The 25,820-nt window shown below is 51.2% G+C and overlaps 1 protein-coding gene across 1 annotated transcript; it reads left to right on the forward strand.

Moving 5' to 3' along the window:
• Nkd2 (NKD inhibitor of Wnt signaling pathway 2) lies at positions 1 to 24,440 on the forward strand. The gene is made up of 10 exons (XM_075975698.1): positions 1 to 184; positions 296 to 331; positions 585 to 694; positions 18,051 to 18,111; positions 19,152 to 19,279; positions 19,805 to 19,900; positions 20,537 to 20,681; positions 21,250 to 21,334; positions 21,721 to 21,848; positions 22,965 to 24,440. The coding sequence occupies exons 1-10, from the start codon at positions 160 to 162 to the stop codon at positions 23,540 to 23,542; spliced, it is 1,392 nt and encodes a 463-aa protein (XP_075831813.1). The 5' UTR covers positions 1 to 159; the 3' UTR covers positions 23,543 to 24,440.
• Positions 24,441 to 25,820: the final 1,380 nt, after the last annotated feature.

Here is a 25,820-nt window from a genome sequence, read left to right on the forward strand (position 1 = left end):
AGAGTGAGTCCGGCCGCTGCCTGGCCAAGCCTCGTCCGACTGCCCCGTCCGGGATCCAGGCTTCACGAGTCGCTCTCCGAGCACTATCCACCCGCCCCGGGCTCTGAACCTCGGACGTGCACCTGAGAGCGCGGCCGGAGGTCCAGGCCCGGCGGCGACATGGGGAAATTTCAGTCCAAGCACGGTGAGGTGCGGGCCAGAGCGGGAGAGGAGGGTGGCGATGGAGGAGGGTGCGGGGGGCCTCCGCCACTCACTGTCCCTTCCCTCTTCCCCGCGTCCTTCGGCCGCGCCGCAGCTGCAGCAGCCTGCAAGCGGAGAGAGAGCCCCGAAGGTAAGCCCCGGCGCAGCCAGGGCGCGAGGCGGCCCCCGGGCCGGATGCGCAGAGTTCCGAGTTTGGGGCGCGCCTTGCCTCGCGCCCTCGGGTGGAACACGCCATAGGTCTGCGGGAGCGCATGGTCCCGGGGTTCTGGGGACGGGGTGGGCGCCTCGAGGCGGACTTGGCAGAAGCGCACCCCGCGGAGCTTACGGTCTCCTTCCTTCTCCGTGGGTGCCGTGTTTCCCACGCGCCTGTGGGCGGGCCACAGGGGACAGCTTCGTGGTGTCCGCGTATGCGAGTGGCCGCAAAGGCGCGGAAGAGACCGAACGGCGCGCAGGAGGCAGCGGCGGCGTGGAACATCGCGCACGGGACAAGCAGGTAAGCGACCGGGTGGTGGGCGGGGTCGCGCACAACCGAGGGTCTTCCAGGACTGGGAGAAGTGCCCTAGCTGTTCCTTTTTATCACCGGGAGATACAGAAACTATGACTCAGATGGCTGGCCTGAGCCAGGATAGCCCGTCCCTTCCCAGCATCTGGAATAGTATCTCAGAGGGGGACAGCGTGGAGGTACTGGAATCCCCACGCTCTAAGTTAGAGGTGGATTGATGGCTCCACTTCTCGGTCAGGAGGAGATGGTGAAGAGGCTATGAGGCAGAGATTGGGATCAGCTGGGACTATGATATCAGTATTCCAGGCTTGAGGCATCCAAGGTGATGCCCAGGTGTATCTTATTACCACTTACATTTGCTGAGGAGTTCTTGGTGGCCAGCTGATGTCTCTGAACTTCTTGGTTCTCACTGGGAACCTGGGACTCTTGTTCATGTCATGGGAAAGCATACCCTTGGAATCCTCACTTGAGAGCAGTGGTGTTCAGAAAGGGGCACAATTTAGCTGACGAGGAAGTGTGTGTCTCTGGAGTTTGAGGGCCAGAGCATCTTTTCTGGAGAGTGCAGGTGCTTCTGGTGTAGTTGTGGAATTACTAAAGTGAAGCCGCGATCTTGGATTTTGTGTGTGTGTGTGTGTTCGCGCGTGTGTTCTGGCTTGCATTGTTTCCTCTTTACTTTGTTCTTCTTTCATGATAAGGCCTTTCTAAGGTGGGAAGAGCAGAGTCTCAGTAGGACTGACTTAAGTATCTACAGTCAACAATGCTGTGTTTCCTGGTTTTCCTTATCTAGCTGTGGCCCCTGGCCAGGTCGTACCTGGAGTTGAGGCCCTAGCCCAGTCATTACCCTCACTGGACTCAGGAATTCTTGAAGCCACATTGCTGTGCTGGTGCCTGGCAGCTTGGGCTGTACTAAGTAGCCCTTTCCCAGGTCTGGGAGATACTCTATCCTCACCTCGTGTCTTCTGTCTGGAAGGTTCAATGGGGACAGTTAGAGTTGGGTCTGTGTCCTTTCTTAAATCCTTCTTTTTACAGTGTCCACTGTTCTGCCCAACTTAGTGTCCTCCCAGGAGCTGTACCTTGAAGAGACCAGCCCTGATCACTGCACAACTTCCACACCACGAACTCCCAGAGGCTTGCGACAGACCTTTGGGGGACTTGTATCTCCTCGTCTCAGTTCTCATCTGCTCTTTTGCGTTTGACTCTGTTACTGAGCTGCAGTGGTCTGTGCATCTATGTACATCTAAGACACTTGGGTACCACGTCCTGCCCTGAGTGAGTGGCTATCCTTGCTATTTCCAGAAGCTCTGCAGTGTGGCAGCACCTATGTGGCTCCCTGCCTGGGGGCGATCTAAAGGGAGGGGCACGGGTTTGTTAGCAATAACCAAGTGATGGTTTAGAGAGAAGCGTGTGACGTCAGAACTACTTTGGTCACAGGCTTTGAGGCAGGACTGATGGGGCTGTCGTTCAGGCAGCATTGGCTGGTGGCTTTTCTCAGCGTAGATGAGTTGTCATCCATGGGGCTCCGCTTAGGATAGTTTCCTTATGTGTGCACTGTTCCACCAGACTATATTTAATTTCTCCAGCTCCCCCTAAAGCTGACAGGAAATTGCGCAGAAGAGTCACTCTTTTCTGTTGTGAATTAAACACGGATTTCCATTAGCCCGAGGAAGGAGCATTCTGCTCACTCTAGTGGTAGAGTTTTAACTTGGATTCTGAGGGATCTGCTTGTATGAGTTCAGGAGGCCATGAGAGCCGTGTCCATGGCTGTCTGTGGACATTCTACAGCTGTCCATAGTTATAGAGGAAAGGACAAGGGTGCTTAGCCTGTGGAGGGCTGTGTGTGGTCATCTTGCGCAAACTTGAATTTCACAGTGTGACTCACTACCTCCACCCACATCTATCCCACCATTCTGTGTGCTGACATATCATACCTTTCAGAAGGAGATAACCTTGGAAAATATAGGAGTGAGCAGTGTGAGACCCCATGGTGCCTTTGGGGGCTGAACTCTAGACCAGGGCTGAATTCACTGTGCAAACCTTGGCTTCTAGTTAACAAAACAAGAACAAAACAAAACAAAAAAACCCTCAACCCTCATTATCACCTTGTTTACAGGTTCACCAGAACGGAAAACTTGCCCACCTATCCTCTGATTCCTTCTAACTATCTAGAATTCTCTGAAGTCAACTGGAGGACCTAAACCTTTTAGCTCTCCTGGTCCTGCTATGGCAGGGGTAGCCAGGCCATCCCCTGACCTGGACCGGGAGCCACCTCATCTGAAAGCTTACCTGCTTCTGCTAGGGAAACTCCTCATGTTTTTGTCACAGCCTAGATACTTTTCTATTCCCAGTCGACATAGAAACATGGCACATGGACTGTAAGCCATCTGCAGGGAAGATATGGAGCTCCAGGGAGGTGATGGGGTCCTCACCTGCCAAGCTTTAGAGCCCCCAAGAGGAAGCAGTATTTCCCTGGACTACCCACAGAACAGCTGGAAGGGAGGCCCTGGAGGTGCCAGGGTGGAAGAGGGTAGCCTGGCTGTCAATCATCACAGCACATCATTGTTACCCCTCGTTCTCTCTGTGCCCTGAGTCTGGCTTTTGGGACCCAAGTCTGACTCTTGAGAAGTTGGCAGAGAAGTGCATAGTGACCCAGGGCCCACTTTGATGCAGGAACACCAAGGACAATCCTGGGAGAATTTCAAAGAGCACTGAGGCTCCCCAAGATCAAATGGTCAAAGGGCATTGAATCCCCTCCTCTTCCCTGCTTCCGAAGTTGCAGGTGTCTCACTGACCTCCACATAATCTGTGACGAGTGGTTCTTACCCAAGGGGATTAGAATGATCTATCAGAGGCCCCAGGAAACCTTGTCCAAAATGCCTCTGAGAGAGGGGAGACAAAACTGGGCCGCAGACCCAACCTGAGGGAGCTTGGAATAATGTTTCAGGCACATGGCTGAAGTTACTTCCCACGCTAAACAGAGAAGGGAAGGGAGGCACAGGCCAGTGGGATGTTCCTGTGTTGCAGAAAATGTTGGAGTCATCTCAGGGGTTAAGGCCTCAAGAAGTAGGCAAATGCCATGCACTCAGTGTCTGACCCAGTTTGGTACTTGTGGGAGGCTCTGGGGCTGCTGTGATGCACTCTGCCACTGAAAGTGCATACTTGGGCTCTGCTTTTGTTCATTGGCCAGCACTCTGCCATCTTATGACAGGAGCCCTGGGACCGTGACCATGTGAGGCCACAAAGGCTGGAGGGGCAGATTCCTGATGTCTACAGTGGGGAATCCTTCTGTGTGCATTGGTCGTTGGAGCCGTGTTCCCATGGGATTTGAGTGCTCCCTGCCAGGCACAGAGGGAGCAGATATGTACAGATGTGGATGTGCCCACCTCTGCATTCGAGGAGCGTCATATAAAGTGCCTGGGCCAAGGATCTAAGAATGTGGGGCATTCTGCCACCTAGACTGGCGGGGGTGGTTCATAGACAGCTGGGACTGAGGGTTGTATCTGGGTAGCTTGTGATGTCTAGGTTTCTAAAACAGTTTCAAATCACAGCTGCTAGAGGAGCTAAAATTTTGGCTTCCTAGAAGTATTAACTGGTAATTATTCCTCATTGAGATAGTCAATGGGAGATTAACGCTCTTGACCAGAAGTCCTGATCAACCTGGAGCCCTGGTGAGGAGGGAGGGGTCTGGGGTAAGCTGGGTAAGGCCAGTAGGGGTGGTATAACTAGGAACCATGGTTCCAGCCACATACAGGGAAATGGCCTGGCCTCACGGGCACTCTCCTAGAACTGTGGTCCAACATCGTGTGCAGGAACAGGCTGGACAACTTCCCCGGGGCTACAGCTTGTCAAGAGCTTGATGTGCAGGCTACATATCCAGATCCAGATGCTTCCCAGCACCAGGTACAGCCTGACTTGCTCTGTAGTCTGGGGGCAGGGATTTGTAGTTTCTGTTTCTTGATAAGAAGTAGAGGATAGGACCATGTCTCACTCCCAAGTAGTTGAGGTCAGGGTGACCACTGGTCTTCTGCACAGAGGTCATTGAAAATCCTGGTCAGAGTGAACAGTGGGAACTCCAAATGCCACAGCTAACTAAAACATGACTCTTCCCCCACCCCCTCCACTATGGTCAGGAGCCAGGAAACTGTCTCTATCCACAATGCTGTGACTTAGCCATGTGGCCATGTCTTGTGGCATCTTCCACATGTCTCTGAAGCTCAGCTTAGCTTGTTTCCTGTGGCCTTGACTTCACATACTTCTCATCATCTCAGGAGAGATGAGGGGACAAATGTAAGGGTCTATAATGGGACATTGGAGCTTGGCAGAAGTTATCCAGAGATTCTCCCAAGCTAGTCCCCCAGGAAGTCAGTGCTAACCACCTGTATGTGGCTAGGAAGCCTTGCTCTTAGGAAAGCTGAACTCAGGACATAGACCTGTTCTTCCTACAGGCAAGAGGAGCTCCCGGAATGTTGCCTATATCAAAGTCTGTGGTTATGAGAACAGGCTTGTGTCACCCCAGGGGACTATGGAGAAGCTGACCCACAGCAGCTCATGAAGGCTGCTGTTCCTGACTGGCTGGTGGAGAAGTCCTACAGAGCCGTGGGTCACAGGAAAGAGTTGTTCATGGAGAAAGCTCGTTTGTGTAACCCCTGGATATATGCTGTATTACTGAGAGTGAGGTTGGCATTGGATGGAGCTGCTGTAGGTGCTTATGGGTTGCTCTTAGTGTGGGCAGCACTGAGCAGTACGTACCCTTATCCATTCAGCTCATCCACACAGGAGCTCTGCTTGCCTGAGCCCTTGACAAACAGGGAAGCACGTCAGGACACTTGTGCCTGGAAGGGTGTGCTGAGTGTTACTGCTGTGTCTGTCTCCTCTTTTTAGCCTCCTGGTGGGCTTTTCTTCTTACAGGAGATAGGGTCTGAACCCAAGAGGCCCCTATCCCTCCAACCCAAGCACTTCTGAGAAATCAGTTCTGTGTCTTGTGAGTTTTGTGGTCAGAGAGCGACCAGGTAGTGCAGGTCCCCAGAATCTGTCCTGGGTTATGTGAGAAAGAGGATGGGATAAGCCCTCATGCTGCACAGAACTATCTGTGCCCGCTGGGGCACTGTCCATGTGTTTGACCTGTCAAATAGTTGGGAGACATGCTAGCAAGTAGAGGTAGGTGGGGCCCAAGTGGCCATAGCTTCAGGAGAAACATGGGGCTCTGGGCTGGCTACAGGGTCATTGGATCATGTGACTTAAATTAGGCTTCTCATACTTGAGGTGGTATATGGAAAGGTTATCCACTCAGCCCCCACCCCCTTCCCAGTCCTTTGCTCCGTTGACTTTCTATGGTTATATTGGGCTGTCAAACATGAATGCCCTCTGTCCACTGTGAGCATCCAGCACAGGTCATAGCTTGTGGGCTCCTCTTGGACTACCCTTTGGAGGCTGATCCTTGGGCTCTATCCTGTTTTATTAACTGAGATTGGAGGGGTAACATTGAAACCTGGCCTAGAATATGGCCTGGCTACTGCCCCAGGCCTATGACAGGTGAGAATAATTATCCCATGTGCTGACTACCTCACCAGGTACATCTGTGGCCTGTTAGATACTCTGGCCATCCTGGGCGGAAACACAGCACTGGCTTGGGCAAGACTGACTGGCTGGCTGGAGCTGCTACTGACAGATAAGCTAAGCCTGTTAGTGATCAAAAGCCCTCAGTGCCCCCCAACCTGCCTCACAGCAGGCTGCGCCCCCCTGCCGGGCTGGTCTGTGCTGTAATCAGCTTTCTTCGCATTGATGGGAGATTTGGCAGCATCCGGCTGGCAGCCCTTCATGCCAACATTGAACAAATTGGGTCTGTTCGATCCTGTTTGCCATGCACAGCTGGAATGTACTGATGGCAGGGAAGCCCTGCAGCCAGAAGGAAGGATTTGTTTTACTTTTGTTCTGCAGAATCTTCTCAGTTAACCATAGCTAGTTGTGAGCCCTGAAATCAGAGAAGCTAAAAAGCATGTAATATTTTAATACATAAATTCAAATGGAGATTATTTTAACATATCATCAGGTATCCTGGTGGATTGGTATCTAGAGCTCTGTGAAGGATGTTCTGTGTGCTGGGAACAGCCTTTCCTGCTGCTTGTCCCCAGAATTGTAGGTACTGCTAGCCATTGTTGTGGGTGGGGGAAGGGGCTGGCAGGGCCTCCTAGCATCTTTTATACCTGTGATGTGGAGTTCCAGAGTTGGTGTGTACACTGAAGGGAAATGAGATATTTGTATCTCCTTGAAGTGAAAGCCTGGCCTCATTCTGCCTCTGAGGAAGAACCTGCATGAAATAACCAATCTGGAAAAATAGGTACCTTTTCCTTCCCAACTCAGGGGCCTAGCACAAAGCCCTCACTTGAGAACCCTCCAGTGTTCTCCCAGAGAGATTGAGAGTACAGATGGCCTGGCCAGACCCTTCCACTACCTTCTCACCCTGTCAGTGTGCTCTCCTGTCCTTCCTGTCCTGTTAGTGCTCTTGGTAGGGAAGTCCTGACTGCTCACCCAAAACTGCTGACTCCATACCCTGCTCAATGTCCCCTGTCCACTTAGTCCCCCTTTCCCATAGCTGACTGGGCTCCTCAACTATACTGGAATTGGGTCTCTAAGCTCTATGCAACCCTGGTTCTTGCCTTCCTGGGGGTGCTCAGAGCCCCCTATATATCTCACCCAGTTCAGGATGTCAAGCCCATGAGTCTCCCAGATGAGTAGAGTGTTCCTGGACTTGGCCTGTCCTTATCATTCCCTGTATAGGTGTTCCCTGGGGCTCCAGCTTGCTGCTCTCTCTTGTTGACTGGCAGGATTAGCCCTCGGGCTCCTATAGTGACCTACTAGGCTGGAGCTGCCTTCTGCTTGCGCCAACTCTAGGCCAGCCTCACCTTTGCTGGGAGTCCTGGAGCCATTTTCCTGGGTTGGGGAGAGCTACTTTTATTCTGAAGATGACATTGTATTTTGAGAAAGATCAGTGGGGAAAAGGGAAGCACACTTACACTTGCTTTGACAAATTCCTTGGAAAGTGTGTGTGTGTGCTGCTCACAGTTGTGTCATAGGGAAGAGTGGGTTCCAGAAGGCTACAAGCATCACTGGTGAAGCCAAGTGGAGCTCGAGTGGAATGCAGAGTCTAAAATGCTGATATGAGGCCGCAGAGGGTAGACATGGCCCAGCATGAGGCCTAGAAAGATGGCACAACACACTGTCAACAGAATACCGGCTGCAGTGGTCACCTTCTAGCAGCCCGATCTGCGTGGACTTCAGGGGAGATGGGGACATGGTAAGGAAGTGTTTGGGGGTAAAAGCAAAAAGTATTCCAAGCAGGTGAGAGAAGCCACATCAGGGGGCATCTGAAGAGAAAAGATGAATGGTCAAAGAAGAAAGGTCTTAGGGATCAGGAGAGGGTGTTCAGCTGGCTACAGACCCCACATGCCAGAGCTTATCCTTAGGACCACTCAGTTCCTACCCCAAGACCTCTTTTGGAAGGAAGCAACTAAGACACAGCAGAGTTAGGCAGTTCACTGAATCACACTGTAGTGAGTTCTGGAGTCTGGACCTAACCTGTGTGAGTCTTCTGACCCCTACCTCCCACCCATGAGCTGCTATCCTGTCCCGAGGTTACTTCCCTGATTAATACCTCAGCCATTACTAGGCTGAAGGAGGAGCTCGAGATACGGGCTTCTGGATGGTTCAGAGGGTGCAGGACAGGATGGTGAGGGGACATCAGAGGGGAGGTTAGCCTTGACAAAGGGTGGCTGTCCAGAGTCACAGGGGCCCTGCCAGTGCAGAAGCCCCAAGGTAGGAGTAAACAGTGCAAATTCCAGGAAGAGGGGAAGTATATACAAGGAACTAGCTACACCTACCTCCTAGGAGCTGCAGTAAACAAAGATGTGTGTACCAACCTTTCTGAGGCTCTAGGAGGCTACTTAGTGTCTGTGACAGGCATTACAGCTAGAAGGGTACCAGAAGCTCTAAAGGAGCAATGACACCCCCCCACACACACACACTGCTGGATTTATGGGGATTCTGGGACCTACTCCATGGCTATGGAACAGGGAGGTGGTATAACCCTGTCTTTACTTCAGACTTGTTTCAGCTGGTGTTGACTCTGAGAAAAGAGCCTACTAGCACTTTATCCTTGGACCCCTGGCTGTGTTTTGAGCAGTAGCTTGATGGTGTCAGTTGTGGCTGGGCATGATTGGCATGAGGAACCAATGGCATCTAATGATGTTAGGGGATAAAATGTCATGCATGCCGTCTGTGGGAAGACCACTGAAATGGTGACCCCATCCCTTCCAGGCATAGCAAGGCAGCAGGAACTGGCCACTGGCTTGGCATATTCATATCCTGACAGAAAGGGCATCAGCTCATCTGTGGGGAGGGGAAGCAGAAAAGAAGGTTCTTTGCACTTCATCTCAGGGTTCCTTTCGCTTGTGATGCATAGGGTATAGGACAGAGGTTAGCACAAAACAGGAAGACAGGCACCTGTTTGTGTGTTGGGGCTCCTCAGGAAGCAGTTAGGGGAATGGTGACTACCATATTTCTGCCCATGCTGCAGGGGACCAGAGCCTTGGTGGATGAAGAAACCAAGCCAGAGCTCTCACCTCTCGCTGGCCACCTCCAGCCCTAGCAGCCAGACTATGCTTGGCCAGACCCTTTGGACCTGATTCATATCCTAGGAGCCCCTGCTGTGTCCAGGCTGTCTGCTCTTCTGTGTCTGGATAAACCTGGACTTCCTTCCTTTCACCTCTCCCTGCAGCTGCGCAGCCTTCAGCTGCCTGGAGCCGGTACCAATTTCTGAAACAGACTATTAACTAGGAGGCGACCAGTAAGCTTGTCATAGGGACCCCACTAAATTTCCTTAGGGCGGGTTTGGAGGATCTAGGTTTGGCCTTTGTCCCTTTAAGGCCTTCATGAGGCTGCTGGCAGATAGCGTAGCTCTGAGACCCCCTTTGATCTCCACAGCCCAGCCAGGCAGCCGAGCCAGTGAGGGTACATTTCCACAGAGAGCACTTAACAAAAATGAACACCATTTATTGCTTTTTCTGAGTTGTGAGCTCCCCAGGGGCCTGGCGCCGGTTTTTAGCCTGCTTATCTCTGGTAAGAACACCACATCATACAGTACCTTCCAGAGTAAAACAAAAACAGTAACTTAGGGTTCAGGCGTGTTCTCTTCCAGCTTTGGAATTAATCTGCCTTTGAAATGAGAAACATAAAGCTTTAATAGGAATGAAAAGAAACAAAGATGTCCAGTGGGTTTCCTGAGTAGCAGTCTAGATGGCGGAAGCTGTGTGGGGTCTGTGTTAAAAATGAGCGGAGGCCATTTCATCTAAGCAGAGGCAGAGGGAGCTGAGTTTGGGTTCTGTTTTGTGATTCAGCAACCTCTGTGGCCCGTGAGTGGTCACCATCAGAGAGGGCTGGCCATCCTTGTTGAAAGACGGCTGTGGTTTCAGGCATAACTGAAGAAAGATCATCAGGGTGTAGAGCAAAGTGACCACAGAACACTGAGGACTAAACAGCAGTGTCAATGTCTAAGACGAAACGGGGGAAGTAGTGAACATGGCTGACGTTAGTTAATTCTCTGGGCAAGTGTGTGTGTGTGAGAGAGAGAGAGGGAGAGGGAGAAGAGGGAGAGAGAGAGAGAGAGAAAAGAGGGAGAGGGGAGAGTGTGTGTGTGAGAAAGTGTGTGTGAGAGAGAAAAGAGGAGGGAGAGGGGAGAGAGTCTGAGTGTGTGTGTGTGAGACTGAGAAAGTGTTTGTCTGAGAAAGTGTGTGTGTATGAGTGTGTGAAAGAGAGTATGTGTGAGTGAGAGAGTGAGAGAGAGACTGTGTGTGAGAGAGTGAGAGAGAGAGTGGAGAGAGAGAGGGGAGAGAGTGAGTGCCTGGTATGTGTGTGTATGTGTGTGAGGGGGGAGAAGAGGGAGAGGGGGAGAGAGTGTATGGAGAGTGTGTGTGTGTGTGTGTGTGTGTGTGTGTGTGTGTGTGTGTGTGTGTGTGAGAGAGAGAGAGAGAGAGAGAGACTGTGTGTGTGTGAGGAGGGGGAGAGAGTGTGAGGGGGAGAGGAGAAAGGGGTAGAGTGTGTGAAAGAGAAAGAGGGTGTTCACGTAGTGAGTACAGACATGAATATACACAGGCTTCATACACACATGCATGTATACATTTAATGTGTGTATAGAAAGCACTTTGCTTCAAGGTGGGCCCTCTGTTTCTGTGGATGTCTTGGTTTGCAATGGATTCCTGGGAAGGATGTGGAGTCTCCTTTCTTTGCTGAGGCCTGGGGCTAGTAGCACTCTGCTTCCCACATGTGTGGGTTAATATGCATGATACAAGTCACCTGAATCCTTCTGAGTGAGGGATAGAGTCTTGGCCACCAGACTTTAAAAGGAAGCTGCTGACCCCTTATTGAGTATGACCTTCCTGGTAGCATCGCACGTAGCAAAAGTTTCTCCTACAAGTGGCCAGGGTGCACTGGATGCGTTCATCCAGTGACTCAGGCACCCTCTTCTGCCTGTCTAATATATCCTGAGAACTAGCCATGGGCTGTGCTCCTTGGTGCTTGTGGACAGTAGATGGTCAGCTCCCCACAGGACACTATGGCTGGTCAAATCCTGCAGTGAATGTGGATCCTTTAGGGGACCATTTTTGGGATCAGCGTATTTTGGGGTGAGTGGGTATTGGGAATGTGGCCCATGCTATGTTTTCTATTATTAGTCAAATGATGGAAATGATAGGACGCTGGTAGGAACAGGAGGAAGAGGATGACGGAAATATTTGTATTTTCTGGCCTGGACAGAAAATGGTGGAGGGCAAAATACTGGTGTGAAGGATGAGTGTGTGTTTTAGGAAACCATTACTCTCCCAGCTACCCATCTTTTATAAATTCCAGGTTTTTGTTATCATAAAATTCCTGATGAAAATGGTCCAATCCCCCCAATTAAAAAAATGTGTAGAGCAAAAACACACTGCAGATCTTAGAAGAAAGCAAGACGCTAACATGCACTTGCTGTGTTCCCTTCCTGTGGTGGCTTTGGAATCATTGTCCTTAGACATCTTATTTTGGATTCAGGCACTCAGGACCTCATGGCCCTCAGCCCCTGCAGGGGACTGCCAGGAACTGCTGGGCCCCTACTGCACATGTGTCGGAATTATTAAGCCCATAAAACTAGATTGTCACATCTGAAACTGTTTAGCTGCTGACACTGAGACGGACTTCAAAGCTGGCCAAGCATTTCCAGACAGACGAGTGGGCTGGCACCTGGAAGTGAAATTCCAGCTCCTGGCGGCAGGCAGAGTGCCTCCTCACCTTTTCCTAAGAAAACACTGTTCCTCAGAGCCTAGGGCTAGATGCCACACCTGGAAACCTATTTGAGGAACAAGGTCCCTGCATTTGAGGACTTTTAAAGCCATCATCACCCGGGGTCCACAGCTTTCCGGCTCTAAGGGTGTCTACAGCCTACCTTCCCCTCTGTCGCCTCCTGTCTCCTGCTTCTCCCTAATCCTTACTCCACTGGTACCTCCCCTGCAGCCTCTTTCTTCATTTCCCTCTTGACCCTGCTGGCTCTGGCACTGTGACGGCCCTGGCTTCAGTCGCGTCCTTCAGGGCTGACCCATGGGTGATGCCCTGAACTCGAGATGCCTGAGGGATGCCCACATTAATCCCACACACAGCATCAGCAGCCTCCAAGCAGGAGCCCAGGTGTTCTGGCTCCCTGGGCTCTCCTGCAGGCCTTCAGGTGCTTGCTGCATACACTTGAGGATACTACTGGCTGCTGTCATGTACCCCTCCACCCTCTGCCCCCACAGATATGGTGTGACTCTCACATAAGTCCTACAGCTCTGTCTTCCCACCAGCAGGTGATTCTAGCCTGAGCTCACCCCCAGCACCAGTCTTAAGAGTAACCAGGACTGACACTGCAAACTTCCCCAAATGCTGTGGGAATGCTACACCCAAAGGTCATCTTGGTGGCCTGTCATGTTGCTGGAGAGTCCTGTGGCTGGGTAGAATGGCTGCAGGGATCTGCCAGGAACTAGAAGGTTAATGTGGGTAGTTTTTCTGATGGTCAGGAGCTAATGTTGGAATGAACAGACATCCTAGTACTTGGCAACCATGTGTTCTAGACCACACACCCTTCACAGAGGCCCTGCTGGGCACAGCTCTGCACAGTGGCCTCACCTTCTGTCTCCTTTCCCTTGTTTCTCTTCCCAACCCTGCCTGGTTTTGCCTCTGTATTTTTTTTTTATCTGACTGTATCTGTCTCTCGCGTGTCCCTCCCCACAACCTCACCCCATCTGAGACATTTGACAAGGTCTGGCCATTCATCCTAGTCTGTGTTTGAGGGGGCATACAACATCGACCTTGAAAGTGATAGGTGGAGCCAGTGTTTCCACAAGCCTAAAGGAGATGTGGACTTGGTGACAGAGAAGAGGATTCTGTGGGAGCCGTCACTGCCCATCCCTCTACCTGAGCCTGGATTCTTCTGACAGCGGAAGTCCTTGGACCTGGCTTCAGGAAGGAAGATGTGGGCTTATCTCTTGGACTAGTCACCCAGATAGTTTTCTAGACAGGAGTAAATATTTGCCCTCTAGAGAAAGAAAATTCTCAGAAGCTGGGTGTGGTGACACATGCCTATAATTTCAGCACTTGGGACGTGGAGACAGGAAGCCAGCAGTTAGATACTGTCCAGCCCACAGAGGCCCTGTCTTAACAACCCATTAAAAAGGAATCCTATAGAGGAGCCTAAGGAGGGTTCTGACCTCTTTGAAAGAATCCACTCCCATCCTTTCATCAAGAACCTGTATGTGTCCACCAGCATTTCTGGCTTTCACACAGCTGCCCTGGGAGCCCAGATGTCTAGCAGGTGCCCCTTCTCCATATCATCCTCTTTCCAGAAGAGAGAAGCTTGGTTTCTAGAAACTCTGAGACAGGTTTAAAGGAACTTTATCTCTTGGTGCCAGTCTCTGGTCTGTTTGTGGGCCTCCAGCAGCCCAGTGGTATACCCCGAAGAGTCAGTCAGGTGACTGGTGACTGACAGTTACACTCGCCTGACCATGTTCTCGTGTGTCTGAGTCTGGGGGACACTTCAGGCAGTGAGAGCTAGCACATGATTATCCTGAGGCCCATCTGCCCTGCGCTTATTCTCAGAGCTGCCTATGTTGAGTGGGCATTTGGAAGACACTGAGGCCCTGCAGGTTCTAGTAGGTGATATGATCCAGGACCATGACCCTCTTTTTTTTGTGCGCCACCATCTCTGATTCTGCTGTGTGCTGACTTAGGGAACTAGGACTCTGGGTTTGTTTGAAAACTTCCCCCACTCGCTGCTGCCACCAAGCGGCAATTTTAGGGAATGTTTGTAGACTTGTGACCTGAACCAGCCCGGGGCCTCTTACCTCCTGAATTGGGATGATGGAACAAGGCAGGGTTGTGGAGAACTGTGAGCCCCTCATTTTGGGTGTGAATAAATGGGTGTTTGTAGGATGTGGACTATTAATGAATGTAGCCAGCAGGGCAAGTTAATCCCGAACACAACATAGATGCTTTCCACCTTATTTATGGGCCATGTTCCCACTGTGGCATGGGCCCCACCATCACCTCACTGGTCCCCATTGGCTAGGAGAGCACCCATCAGAGACTGGAGCATAAGATGGTGATGTTTTAAGGGCAGCCAGCAGGTGCCTCTGGGTCAGACACTGCAGAGATGTGCAGAATGCTAAACTGAAGTTTCATCAGGCATCTGGGGTCCATACTGACCTGGACAGGGCCAGACATCGGTGTCTAGCAACTAGAGTTTAAAGAGATGTAACGCTGGACCTGAGAGGAATGGCTTCAGAGGCCAAAGCAAAGAAGGTCTGGTAGAGGAACCGAAGTGAATGAGAATGTCACTCTCAGGTCCCCAGACTCCGTCACAACAGGGGTAGGTATTGTCTGCCTCTGACTTGGCTGTATTGGGGAGGGGGCTCCATTTCTGGCCAGTGGCCTGGCACAGGTTTTATATGATGTAATTAAAGCCCTTGGCTCTTCTATTTAACTAAGCAGCTCAGATTAAAGGGCATTTCTATGTAGGCAAGACAGATTTGACTTAAATCACCAGGCAGAGGCCAGAATTACCCCACAAACATTCATTTTCTTCTTTGATCCAGGGCCTCTGCAGCCACCCCTGGGCTAGTGCTTAAAATCCTCTGTTCTGGGGTTTGGTGTATGCTGACAGTCTGCTGCAGTGGCCCTGCCCACATGGTGTGGCCTTGGTCAATTATAGCAGCCCTGTCCTATTTATTGTAGCCTCAGGAATGTCCCGGGAGACCAGCCTAGAATTTGTGTAGGATCTTTTTTCTTCTTTCCTTGCTGTGCTGGGCTTTGTACCTAGAGCGGTGCATCCCACACAAGCTGTCTTCCACTAGACCCATCCCAGCTCTCTCTGAATTCAGTCTCCTTGTTTCTCCATCTATCAGTGCTTTTAAAGTCCGTGCAAAGCTCCACAGCCTGGCACTCAGGATAAAGAATGGTATGCTGTTAGAGTAAATCAGAGACTAGCAACCCTAGGCTCTAGCCTTCAGCTGTATCTCTATCTTGGGGTGTTGTACCCACCTATTTCTCAGTGAGATGAGATTTATCAGTTGAAGGGTTCAAGCTGTGACCAAGAGCGAATAGCCCTGGAGTTCCATGGGGGAAGGGACTGAGAATCTTGGGGATCCTCTCTGATCTCACTTGTACCACTTTATAGGCCCATCCTGGAGGCAGGTGCAGGTGATCAGGAGATGCCCATCTTGGTGTCTGTCCCACCTGCCCTTGCCCCCGTCATTTAACGGTAACTCAAGTCTCCAACCCTCTCCCTGGCATCAGCCAGCTTGGGTTTCCCTGCATAACTGCATTTTACCGGCAGTAATATACAACCCCGGGATTTGCTGTCACAGGACCCTGGATCCGTCCAGGATAAAGCTGAGTCTGGGAGGTCCATGTCCTTAGATTCTCTGCCTCACAGGGAGCTGGAACTAAAGCTTTACAAGTTGCTATGATTTCATCTTATGTCACCTGGGGTGAACTGGCCCTTGTCCCTCTAGGCTTGGGTCTTCAGTCTCAGAAGGACACGGCACTGTGCACTGTAAAACTCCTTGCACTTCAGTAAAATAAGATCTTCTGAGCCTTGAGTCTGTGGCTATTTGGTCAGTGAATGAATGAGGACGCCTACACCTTTTTAAGAAGGGGTCTTACTGTGTACTCCCGGCTGTCCTGAGACTTGCTAAGTAGGGCATGCTGGCCTCAAACTCAGAGAACCTCTGCCTCTGTCTCCCAAGTGGTGGGATTATGGGTGAATGCTACCACACACAGCTAGAAAGGGGACTTTTTAATAATTATGAGGTTTTCCCATTAAGACGATCTCCAGTGTAATCCCCTAAATGACATCCTAAGAACAAGCTATATAGGGAGCCTCTCCCTAATGGTTCCCATGAACTGGGAGGTCCAGAGAGACGGTTGAGGTATTTATCAGATGCAGATATGAGCAGGGTCTCCTCTACTTCCTGGTCCTAGTCATTCACCCTTGACCATTTTGATCTCCTGAAATGAGGGCTCCTCAAATGCTGTGCTTCCCAAAATCAGTTGCACAGCCAAAAAAACCTAGGGAGGAGCTCCTCCCTCTTTCCCCTGCTGCACTCTGGGGTTCAGGAGCCCAACATTGGGTTTGTCCTCACCAACCTCTCATAGCTGGTACCCAGAATACAGCTGTTCTCCCGTTTCTGTCCCTCGCACCTGAGCGTTTCTGGTATTCCTCTTCCACACATTCTGCACCACAGTCAGCCTGTTTACTCAGGCTTGGGCCTTTTCATAGCTATTGTCGTTTGCTGCTAGAGGCAGAATGCTCTCCCCACTCCATCACAAGGCATCAGGTTTTTGCATATGCTCTGCCAGAGTTTGAGACCTGTGTCCTGCAGAACCCACAAGGTGGTGCTAGGCAGCCTGCCAGGCACCCCACATTTGCCACAGTGAGGAATAGGGTGAGAGGTATTTCTTGGTTCCTGTGGTCACTGACAGAGTAGAATGTGCAAAACTGTACCTGAAATACTCAGTTTTCTGGATGAGATATAAAATTGGGGAACCTTGTCTTTCTTTCTTCTGCCTCCAGCTACAAACCAAAAGCATCCTTTGGCCCATGTTACCCCTAGGGACACTGTCATCTGGCCGATTGGATGGGTCTTAGCTCAGCTTCCCATCTACTTGAGGCCTCTCAAAGCTTTGAAGCCACCTAGAGTCAAACATAAATGCCAGGAAACTGGTGGGAAATGCTCCTGGGGGCCCTGAGAGCAGGGCTGGGGGCTGCGAGTTCCCCCACCACGAAGGGCCCTTTGATTACAGATGGCTTCCATGGAACATTTTATATTTCCTTTCTTGTAGCCTTTGCTTCTGTGGATTATTTACAAGAACCATGTCAGCTTTTTGTTCTGCAGAGTTTTCTTGGCTTAAACATTGCCTGGATGTGTTTGAAGTCCTTCCCATTTTTCCATAACTGGTCTTGAGATCAGCTGTGGGCCAAGGGAGTTTCTTGGCAGCCAACCTTGCTCCTCAGTCCAGGACTGGAGGAGACAGCGGCCCCTCTGCAGCTCCAGTGAATGCCATCCTGAGTTGATTCCATGGGTACCATAGGGGCAGCTTTAATGCCAGGTAGGGTTTCTTGGTCTCAAGCCTTATATTTGGGAGTTGGCTGTGTTAGGGCTGAGCTACAGGGAGGTCCCAAGTTCTCACTTTGGACAGTGGGCTTTGCTCGCAGACAGTGAGGCTCAGTTCTGGAAAAGGCTCCAGCACATGGTCCTTGTGTGTTCTGTTGTATGAAGCTGGGAAGGTGTATGGGGACCTACAGATTGAGAGGCCTCTCCAGGTCTGATGCTGGCGTCTATTCAGGTCTCAGCCTCAAGAGCTCCAATCTGTATCAATATGGGCGGCGGGGCTGCGTTCCCAACACCCCAGCCGCCTGCCCGGCTAGCTTTACCCAAAATAATTACACAGACACTGTATTCATTTAATCACTGCTTGGCCCTTAGCTCTAGCCCTTACTGGCTAATTCTGATATCCCAATCAACCCATCTCTAACAATCTGTGAGCACCGGTCTTACCGGGAAGATTCTAGTTCAGAGCTTCATCGCGTGTGTCTGCCTGGGAGGAGAGCTGTGGAGTCTGACCTCACTTCCTCTTCCAGCGTTCTGTTCTGTTTACTCCACCCACCTAAGGGTGGGCCTATCGAATGGGCCTAGCAGTTTCTTTTAATTTAACCAATGACCTTCCTCCATCACCAATCTGTTGTCTTCCTTGACTCTGAGCCTCATGGTCATGTTGCCCTGTTCTTTTGCAGGAGCTGCCCAATGGGGATCCCAAGGAGGGGCCTTTCTGGGAGGACACAGGCTCTCTAGAAGGTGAGTCCAGCTACAGCAAATGCTCCAGACTTCACCCTGACCTTAGGGCTCACACCACAGAACCCTCAATACTGGCATACAAGAGCCAGGATCAGTTGGTTCTTACTCTACCAGGCAGGTAGCTCAGATCAATCAGTGGAAGCAGCAAAATGTTGAACCACAGTATCCCCACACACTTGTTCACTTAGTGTTTGTAGTTCTAGGACTGAACAGGGAGGCTGGGCTTCATGGGATGGCACTCTTGAATTCTGACCTAACATGATTAGTTAATACAGTGTGGAGTGGCAGAGAAGTCCTAAACATGCCACTTGTGACTTGTCTTCCTCTGCTGAGCCTCATGGTCATATGAACCCCATCTGAGTCACTATCATGTGTGCATCTTTGGTAGAGTCACCCCACACAGAAATGTGGTAAGTTCGTCCAGTCTGCTAGTAGGTGCAAAGGACCAGCCCACAGACCACCTTCAGACAGCAGCTGAAGCCCAAGGGGCTCCCAGGTCTGCCTGCTAAAAGTCAAGCCCTGTGTTCTCTTAGCTCAAACCTGGACAGACACCTGACTGATGGCCCTGGGCCTCTCTCCTGAACAAACAGCTTGAGACCCAGGGATGATGGGAACCCAGCATTCAGGGAGTCAGGGGAGACAAGACCGCTTGGCCATCAGATAGCCCATGTGTCCTTATAAGTGGGTTCCGAATTGAAGGTGTTGGAAAATGACCATGAGAATGGGGAGAAGTCTGGTGAGGACTCTGGATTGGAGATCACTCTTACGATCTTGAAGGTCCTTCTCCTACCTCATCTGTACAGTGTTAGCCTAGAGGAGACAGATTGCTCACTATGGGATACATGTGCAGCAAGGGCTTACCAGGTTGAGGCCAACCCAGGTGAGGCCTCTCTCTACTTTCTACTTTCCTATTCTACAGGAGCATCCTTAGCTCAGGGCCTGGTAGAACAGAAGAGAGCGGACATAGTCAACCCATTTCCCCTGTCCTCATGCTACTCACACGGGACAAGCCCCTGCCTTACCTCCTCTTGTTCCCTCAGTTGTGCTGCCCCCTGAGAAGTCTGAGGGCCATGAGGGCCAGGGGCAGCTCTTCAGCGTGGACGATGGGGAGAAGGCAGCCACCCATGAGGGCCCGTTAAGAGTCAACAAGAAGCACTTGAACATTGATGTAAGTCCTCTCCCCTGAACATCTATAGGAGGGGTCTCTAGGGGCCAGGATGAATAGTGGTGGCCTAAATGGGGACCATGGACATTCCAGCCCTGTGGTCTCCGTAGCCTCCCTGAGACCTTAAAGCAGGACTAAAATGTGCCGCTCTGGTGGGCTGCATGGTATTGCTGTGGACCTGGCCATGCTGGGCAGATGGGTCTCCATATGTAATGTCATCCAGCACTACTGGACAGGGAATAACAGCGGGATCTCCTACCCCACAGGCAAGGAAGCAAGAACACTTGGTTCTAATTCCTCTTACTCAAAGTGATCCTGAGTATTTGCATGCACAGGGACAGATATCACAGGGGAGAAACGGAGTCATGAGGCATAGAGTTAGTACATCACTGGGGTGGGGGTGGAGCTGGTCAAGGACAGGGATTGAGGGTTGCAAACCAATTGCCCTTCAGCTTCTTTGTCCTGGCTGGAAACTAGGAAGACTCACAGCTGGCTTCCTTGTCTCCTATCCCTGCATACCACCTACAGGCCCTCCAGTGTGATGTCTCTGTGGAAGAAGACAACCGCCAGGAGTGGACATTCACACTGTACGACTTTGACAACAGTGGGAAAGTCACCAGAGAGGTAATGTGCCCGTGTGTGTCAAACCACCCATAGGATGGGGGGCTCAGGTCAGGGGTGTGGCCTCTTGAGATGTGGAACCAGTCTGGTTCAGTAGACAGACAGATGTCTGAGTTGTCAGATGGACAGACAGAATGAGTCTTGGAAGGAGGAAAAGACTAGGACTTTCCTGAGATAGAAGGGGAGGCAGATAGGGGACCAACTTTCATATCCTCTGATAGCTGGTATCTGTCTCTTTTCTTTGGAAGTCTACACATCTCATCAAGTCCAGTATGGCCTTTCTCTATAGCTGTGATGTCCCTAGGCCAAGCCTGGGTGAACAACCCTTCACAGGGCAGCCTGAGTTCTTGGAGTGTCCCTGCTCCATTGAGCTGTGTCCAGGAGGGCAGAGGAAGCATCTGCATGTGACATTGATGCTGGAAAGCTTACCTGCTTGTGTATCTAATTTTGGAATGTAAAAGATATGGCTTCAAAGACAGCAGGGCTACCTTTAAGCAAGGCATGACATCCTGGGGCAATTCTGGGCATAAGGTAAGGCAGTCTCTGATGGGGAGTAAGTAGACCCAAGGTGCCTGCTGTAGCTAGGTGGTGAATACATGCTTGGTAAAGGTCTCTTGAAATCTGTCATGTTGGTCCCAGGACATGTCCAGCCTGATGCACACCATCTATGAGGTTGTTGATGCCTCTGTCAATCATTCCTCGGGCAGCAGCAAGACCCTGCGAGTGAAGCTTACTGTCAGTCCTGAGCCCTCCAGCAAGAGGAAGGAATGTCCTACTGGCCAAGGTGAGGGGTCTATGCCACGAGCCTTCCTGTTCAGATGTCACCTTCTCTATGCGCACTGCCCCTCAGACAGGCCTGTACAGGGTGGGCCACTCCTACAACCACCTGATTTATGCTTCATACTTGCTCTTCCCCGTAGCACTTACCTCTTCACCACTGACCCCTGCATTGTTCAAGTCCCCTATCTGCTTTAACTCAAAAATTTTGTTTCCACAATGTCCCAAGCAGGACCTGGTACCTGGCAGTGGACAAAACTGTGTGCTCAATGAGTGGATGGATGAGCAAGAAAAGTAATTCATTAACAAAGGGCAGAGTAGTGTAGACCTCCATCCCAAGCACTCAGGGTGCAGCAGGGTTAAACTTCAAGGCCAGCATTGGTGATGGCGTGACTGCGTGTCATAAAATATGACAATAAAACAGAATGAGTGGATGGATGGATTCATACGACATGGAGAATGAGTGGGTGAAGGACAGGCAGAAGAATGTCTGAGTCAAAGCAAGGATCAGCAGATACGTAGGGCATGAGCAAATGGATGCACTGTGAGGCAGGAATGTAACACCTTTCTTTCAGACCGGGAGTCCATTCGTGGCAGAACAGAGAGTGAGCTCACAGAGGACCCCCGCGCAGCGGATAGAAGGCTGTCTACCCACAGCAGGTGAAGTGTGGGGTCAGGTGGTTGCATCCTGCAGGCCTCCCCGAGTTCCTGCCAGGAAGTGTGGGGAAATAGGTAGGCCCTGTGTGCTGGAAGGGTGATGTACCTGGGTGAGGTTGAGGATCATGCTATGCAAAAGGAAGCAAGCAGGGGCCATTGTGGCCCCAGTGAGGTGACCTGGGGTGGGATCCTGGGTCCTGGTAGGCTGCCGTAATGAGCTGTGAACCTTAATTCTCTGGACAACATATATAACCCAACGGCTTCCCTTCTGCCTTCTTTAGACAGTGGGTGCTAGTCCAAGTCCCCACTTCACCTCCTAGACAACCGTCCACTTCCGCAGGCACTCCTTTCAGTCTGTAGCTCAGGCCTGTCCTCTCTGCTCCACACAGGAAGCCCAATGCTGATTCCCAGCCCTGCTCTGTACGAGTACCCTACTGTGTGGATGAGAACACAGAGCGCAGGAACCACTACCTGGACCTTGCAGGCATCGAGAACTACACATCTAAGTTTGGTCCTGGTAGGTACTAGAGGACCCCACCTCAGATCTGCCCTCTTGGTGTAGATTCCTCCCTAGAGATGCAGGCAGGCAGGGGTAGGCTCTGGAATTCCAATGGTGCCGGGTCTCAGGTGTCCACACCCCGCCTGGGCATCCCATCATCCTTTGCGTAGATGTGAACTCACACCCTCCAGCACTGGCAGGAACCTGGAAAGCAAGGTGGTCAAACATCCAGGTGTGTATATGAGGCATGCCTTGGCTTAGGGAAAATGGAGTTTTCCAGGATTGCCAGCTTGTGTAGAAGAAGCGGACAGCCAGTACTGCAGACACTTGTACTGCTCTACTCAATGTTCCTTTCTGATGCTGTGGATTCTGTAGCCTTTAGATTCATGAGCTGCAGCCTGGCAAGTCTCCCACTAGCACCCATTCCCACTAAGCATTTCTGGGGTCCACTTGTGACAGATTCTCTGATAAGTCCCTCCAATCTGTTCCAGATAACCTGGGCTTGAGGTCGCTGGTTGAAGCTGATCCTCACCTGGGAGGGGCTGGCTCTGTGTGCTTAGTTCTAGAGCTTCAGTCCTCTGATAAGGGCATCTGAAGAAGTAGACGGGGATCCAAAGAGTTTACTGGGGAGTTTGACCACAAGTAGCCCCCCTGTACTGAGGGCACTGCGCAGGGCCAACCTTAAGGGTCAAGTATTTCATGAAGCTGCAACCAGGTTATTCTGGAAGTCTGTTTTCTCTCTCCTCTCTTCCTCCTCCTTCCCTCTGGGTGTGTTATGGAGAGAGGGAAGGGGGACATATTAATGAATTAATTCTGGTCCTTCACTGGAGTGTCCCTTAATAGGACACAACTTTCTGATGTCCCCTCATGTCCTAGACAGAGCCCTGACTATGCCAGTGGAGAATCTCTACTAATAGGACCCACAACAGGGATAAAGGGCCAGCTGAACAGGGAAGCAAGTTGCCAGGGTCCTTAATGTGGGGCTGGCTCCCATCTGGAATGTAAGATAGATCTGGTACTGAGCTTGGGGCATCTGGTCACCCAGTCAGCAGGTCCTTCTGTTGCAAACCCACAGTGCAGGTATGACATGTGTCCCAAGCCTTACTCTGGGCCACCACTGTGTCTTGTCCCCAGGGTCACCACCTGAGCAGGCCAGGCAAGATCATCACGGCAGGGCCACACACATTCCAAGCAGGTCCCGATCACAGGAGTCAGATGCCCACGCTGTACACCACCGCAGGTCCCAGGTCCTGGCTGACCATGTCGTACCAACTAATGAGTCTGCTGTCCGGGCCCTGTCTGCACAACCCCGGCTCAAGGGGCAGGAGAAGCAGTTCCTCAGGTCACCCAAGGGTCCAGGAAAACCTCTTGGGGCAACAGGCAGCAGCAAGCCAGGGAAAACGCTCAGCTATTGCCTGCAGGCTGTCCCACTGCCCCAGGGTGCTCAGGATGGCCACCACCTTCCACAGCCTCCACCACAGCCCCCACCACAGCCCTATGGTCACAAGCGGTATCGGCAGAAGGGCAGAGAAGGCCACTCGCCACTCAAGGGACATGGCCAGCCGACCATGGTGGAGCATGAAGCGGTTCGGGACCTGCCTCCTATGCTGGGGCCTGAGGGCTACATGGTGCCTGTGATCCAGAGGCATGAACACCACCATCACCATGAACACCACCACCACCATCACCACCACCACTTCCACCCATCCTAGCACCCAAACCAGTACTCTGCCCACATGCCCTCAGGGACATAGAGCAGGTGCTGGCATGTGCCCAGAAGAGTACAGCATTCCCTGGCCCAACACCCAGCTGCAGATGTCGAGATGGCACCAGGCTTGGATATTCATGGACAGAGCCTTCCTTTCTCCATGCCATTTGGATACCAGCACATTTGATGCAGCTGATGACTCCCAGTAACAAGTGCTCCTGTGTGATTCAGACAACCCACACGTGAGGACAGAAAATCATCAGCTCTTACTTTTGCTGCACACCGTGGTCCTGGGATGTTCGAGAGACTGCACCTAGATACTCTTCGTATCCTTTGACCTTTGGGTGCCCTGCATTGTTCCTGGAACAAGGCCAGGAGTCAATGGAGATGGAAGCGTTCTGTGGGGTTTATTCATTATAAAGTCCGCAGGCTGGGCTTGCCAAGTGGTTCTTCAGTGCACCACATCCTTAGTTTCACACATGTCAAGCAAAGAAAGCAAAGAGGTCAGGGTATCAGCAGATGTGGAGGGGGCATGAGTGAGCGGAGGGGCAGGGTCAGCGGGCAGCACGAGGCTTGGTCTCCAGAGCTTCCAGCATCCCAGGTGGATGCAGAGAAGACACAGACAGGTTGAGAAGGATCAGCTACCACACAGGAGGCCCCCACCTAGGCTGTGCTCATTCTTGTGCCATAGCCAATTGACACCTAAGTGTCCCTTCTACGAGGGCTGCAAGGGTGTGGGAACCTTAACAAGCCATGGTCTTTTGACTCCACCAGAAAAGGATCCTGTAAAGGCAATTTTTACCTCTCGTGAGTTTGTACAGGTGGCATTATGCCTTCTTAGCATATATGAAATAGTGCATTCTGTAACATGCCATACCTTGTATTAAAACAGACTTTTCTGAGCGCTGTGGTCAGTCTATACCTTGTAGCTACTGGTGAAGATGACAGGTACGTGTTATGAAGGCTGAGTGCTGTAGAACCATCTTGGCTAATGTTGGTTGATTTTCACAACTCCATAGTAATTCTTCTAAGATATATATTTGGACTGGTCTAAGGAAAATCAGAGCCCTAAACCCAGAATTCAGCTCATGCTAACAGGAACACTGGCACCATTTCCACCATGGCCACAGCTTATGCAGACTGCTGAGAAGCAACACTTTATCCTCTCTCCTTAAACACTAAATTCTATGGAACTCCTGGAGATCTGAGTGTGATGTCTCCCGTGAGCTGTCTCACATACATAGGAGACCTGGGGATTATCAGCCCTCAGAAGGCAGCTGCTGGTCACTTCACAGGTAGAAATCACACACATGCTCCTGAATACCAAAAGACTAGCGTGTGCCACCCTTACGTCATGGATGTGGAGATGGTACACATGTACGGCTCCATCACTCACATGCAGCAGAGGGACTGAGCAGGAATCATCATGGCCACCCAGCTGGCTACTCAGAATGCAGCATTCAGGCCGAGAGACATCACACAGGATATCCCTAATGACACCTTGGGCCATGGTTCAGCTGAACACCTACAAGTGGGGAGATCCTGCCAAGCAAGTCAGAACGTTGTGTTTTAGAAATTCAGGGCAGGTAGAAGTCCCAATAAACTCAAGGTAGGGGCCGAGCACCCACTACTATGAGAATGTTAAGCAGAGGAGTCAATACCACTCCATCCAGCTGAGGGACCAAGCCTTAGATAGCAGGGTTCTCCGTGGCAGTGCTACATGTACAAGGCTGGGCTACATATATGAGGCTATGCTACATGTATGAAGGTATGCTACATGTATGAAGCTTATAGAGATGGGAAAGCATTTGTAAACAAAATGGAAGAAGCCCAAACAAAAGTCAGCTGGCTTAGATAGGTGTGGGAGGCCTACAATTCAAGACCACCCTGGACTATACATAGTGAGACTGCCTCCCTCATCCACCCCTGATTGCTTGTTCTCCAACAGTTAGCCACTGTGGATGTGGTCACTAGTGTCTGCAAATGTAATTGAGGATGGTGGGTCTGCTGAGGTGCAGTAACTTGGCCAGGGTTGACGCAGGGATTCCATAACCATCCACAAGTAAAACTGCAATGTGATATTTAGTCTACTCTGCGCCTGGTACCAGGACGGTGTCTCCGTGGGGGTTGGTGGTACCTGGCGACAGGAAAGGACGGCTATTGTCAGGGAAACAAAAAGGCCTTGGTTGTGTTAAGTGAAGGCTGAAGTTGCTGTGTGTTCTTAGAACTGAACATCCTGATATCTTGTACATTCCCAAATAAAAACCACCAAGGGAACAACA

This window comes from Microtus pennsylvanicus, chromosome 6 (assembly GCF_037038515.1).
Source record: "Microtus pennsylvanicus isolate mMicPen1 chromosome 6, mMicPen1.hap1, whole genome shotgun sequence".
Classification (NCBI taxonomy): Eukaryota; Metazoa; Chordata; class Mammalia; order Rodentia; family Cricetidae; genus Microtus; species Microtus pennsylvanicus.

Bases quoted from the DNA above. Each gene is read 5' to 3' on its own strand.
- Nkd2 (XM_075975698.1), top strand. From the start codon at position 160: ATGGGGAAATTTCAGTCCAAGCACG. The intron at 695-18,050 runs GTAAGCGACCGG...GTTCTTTTGCAG, and splicing joins ATCGCGCACGGGACAAGCAG to GAGCTGCCCAATGGGGATCC. The intron at 21,849-22,964 runs GTAGGTACTAGA...TCTTGTCCCCAG, and splicing joins CACATCTAAGTTTGGTCCTG to GGTCACCACCTGAGCAGGCC.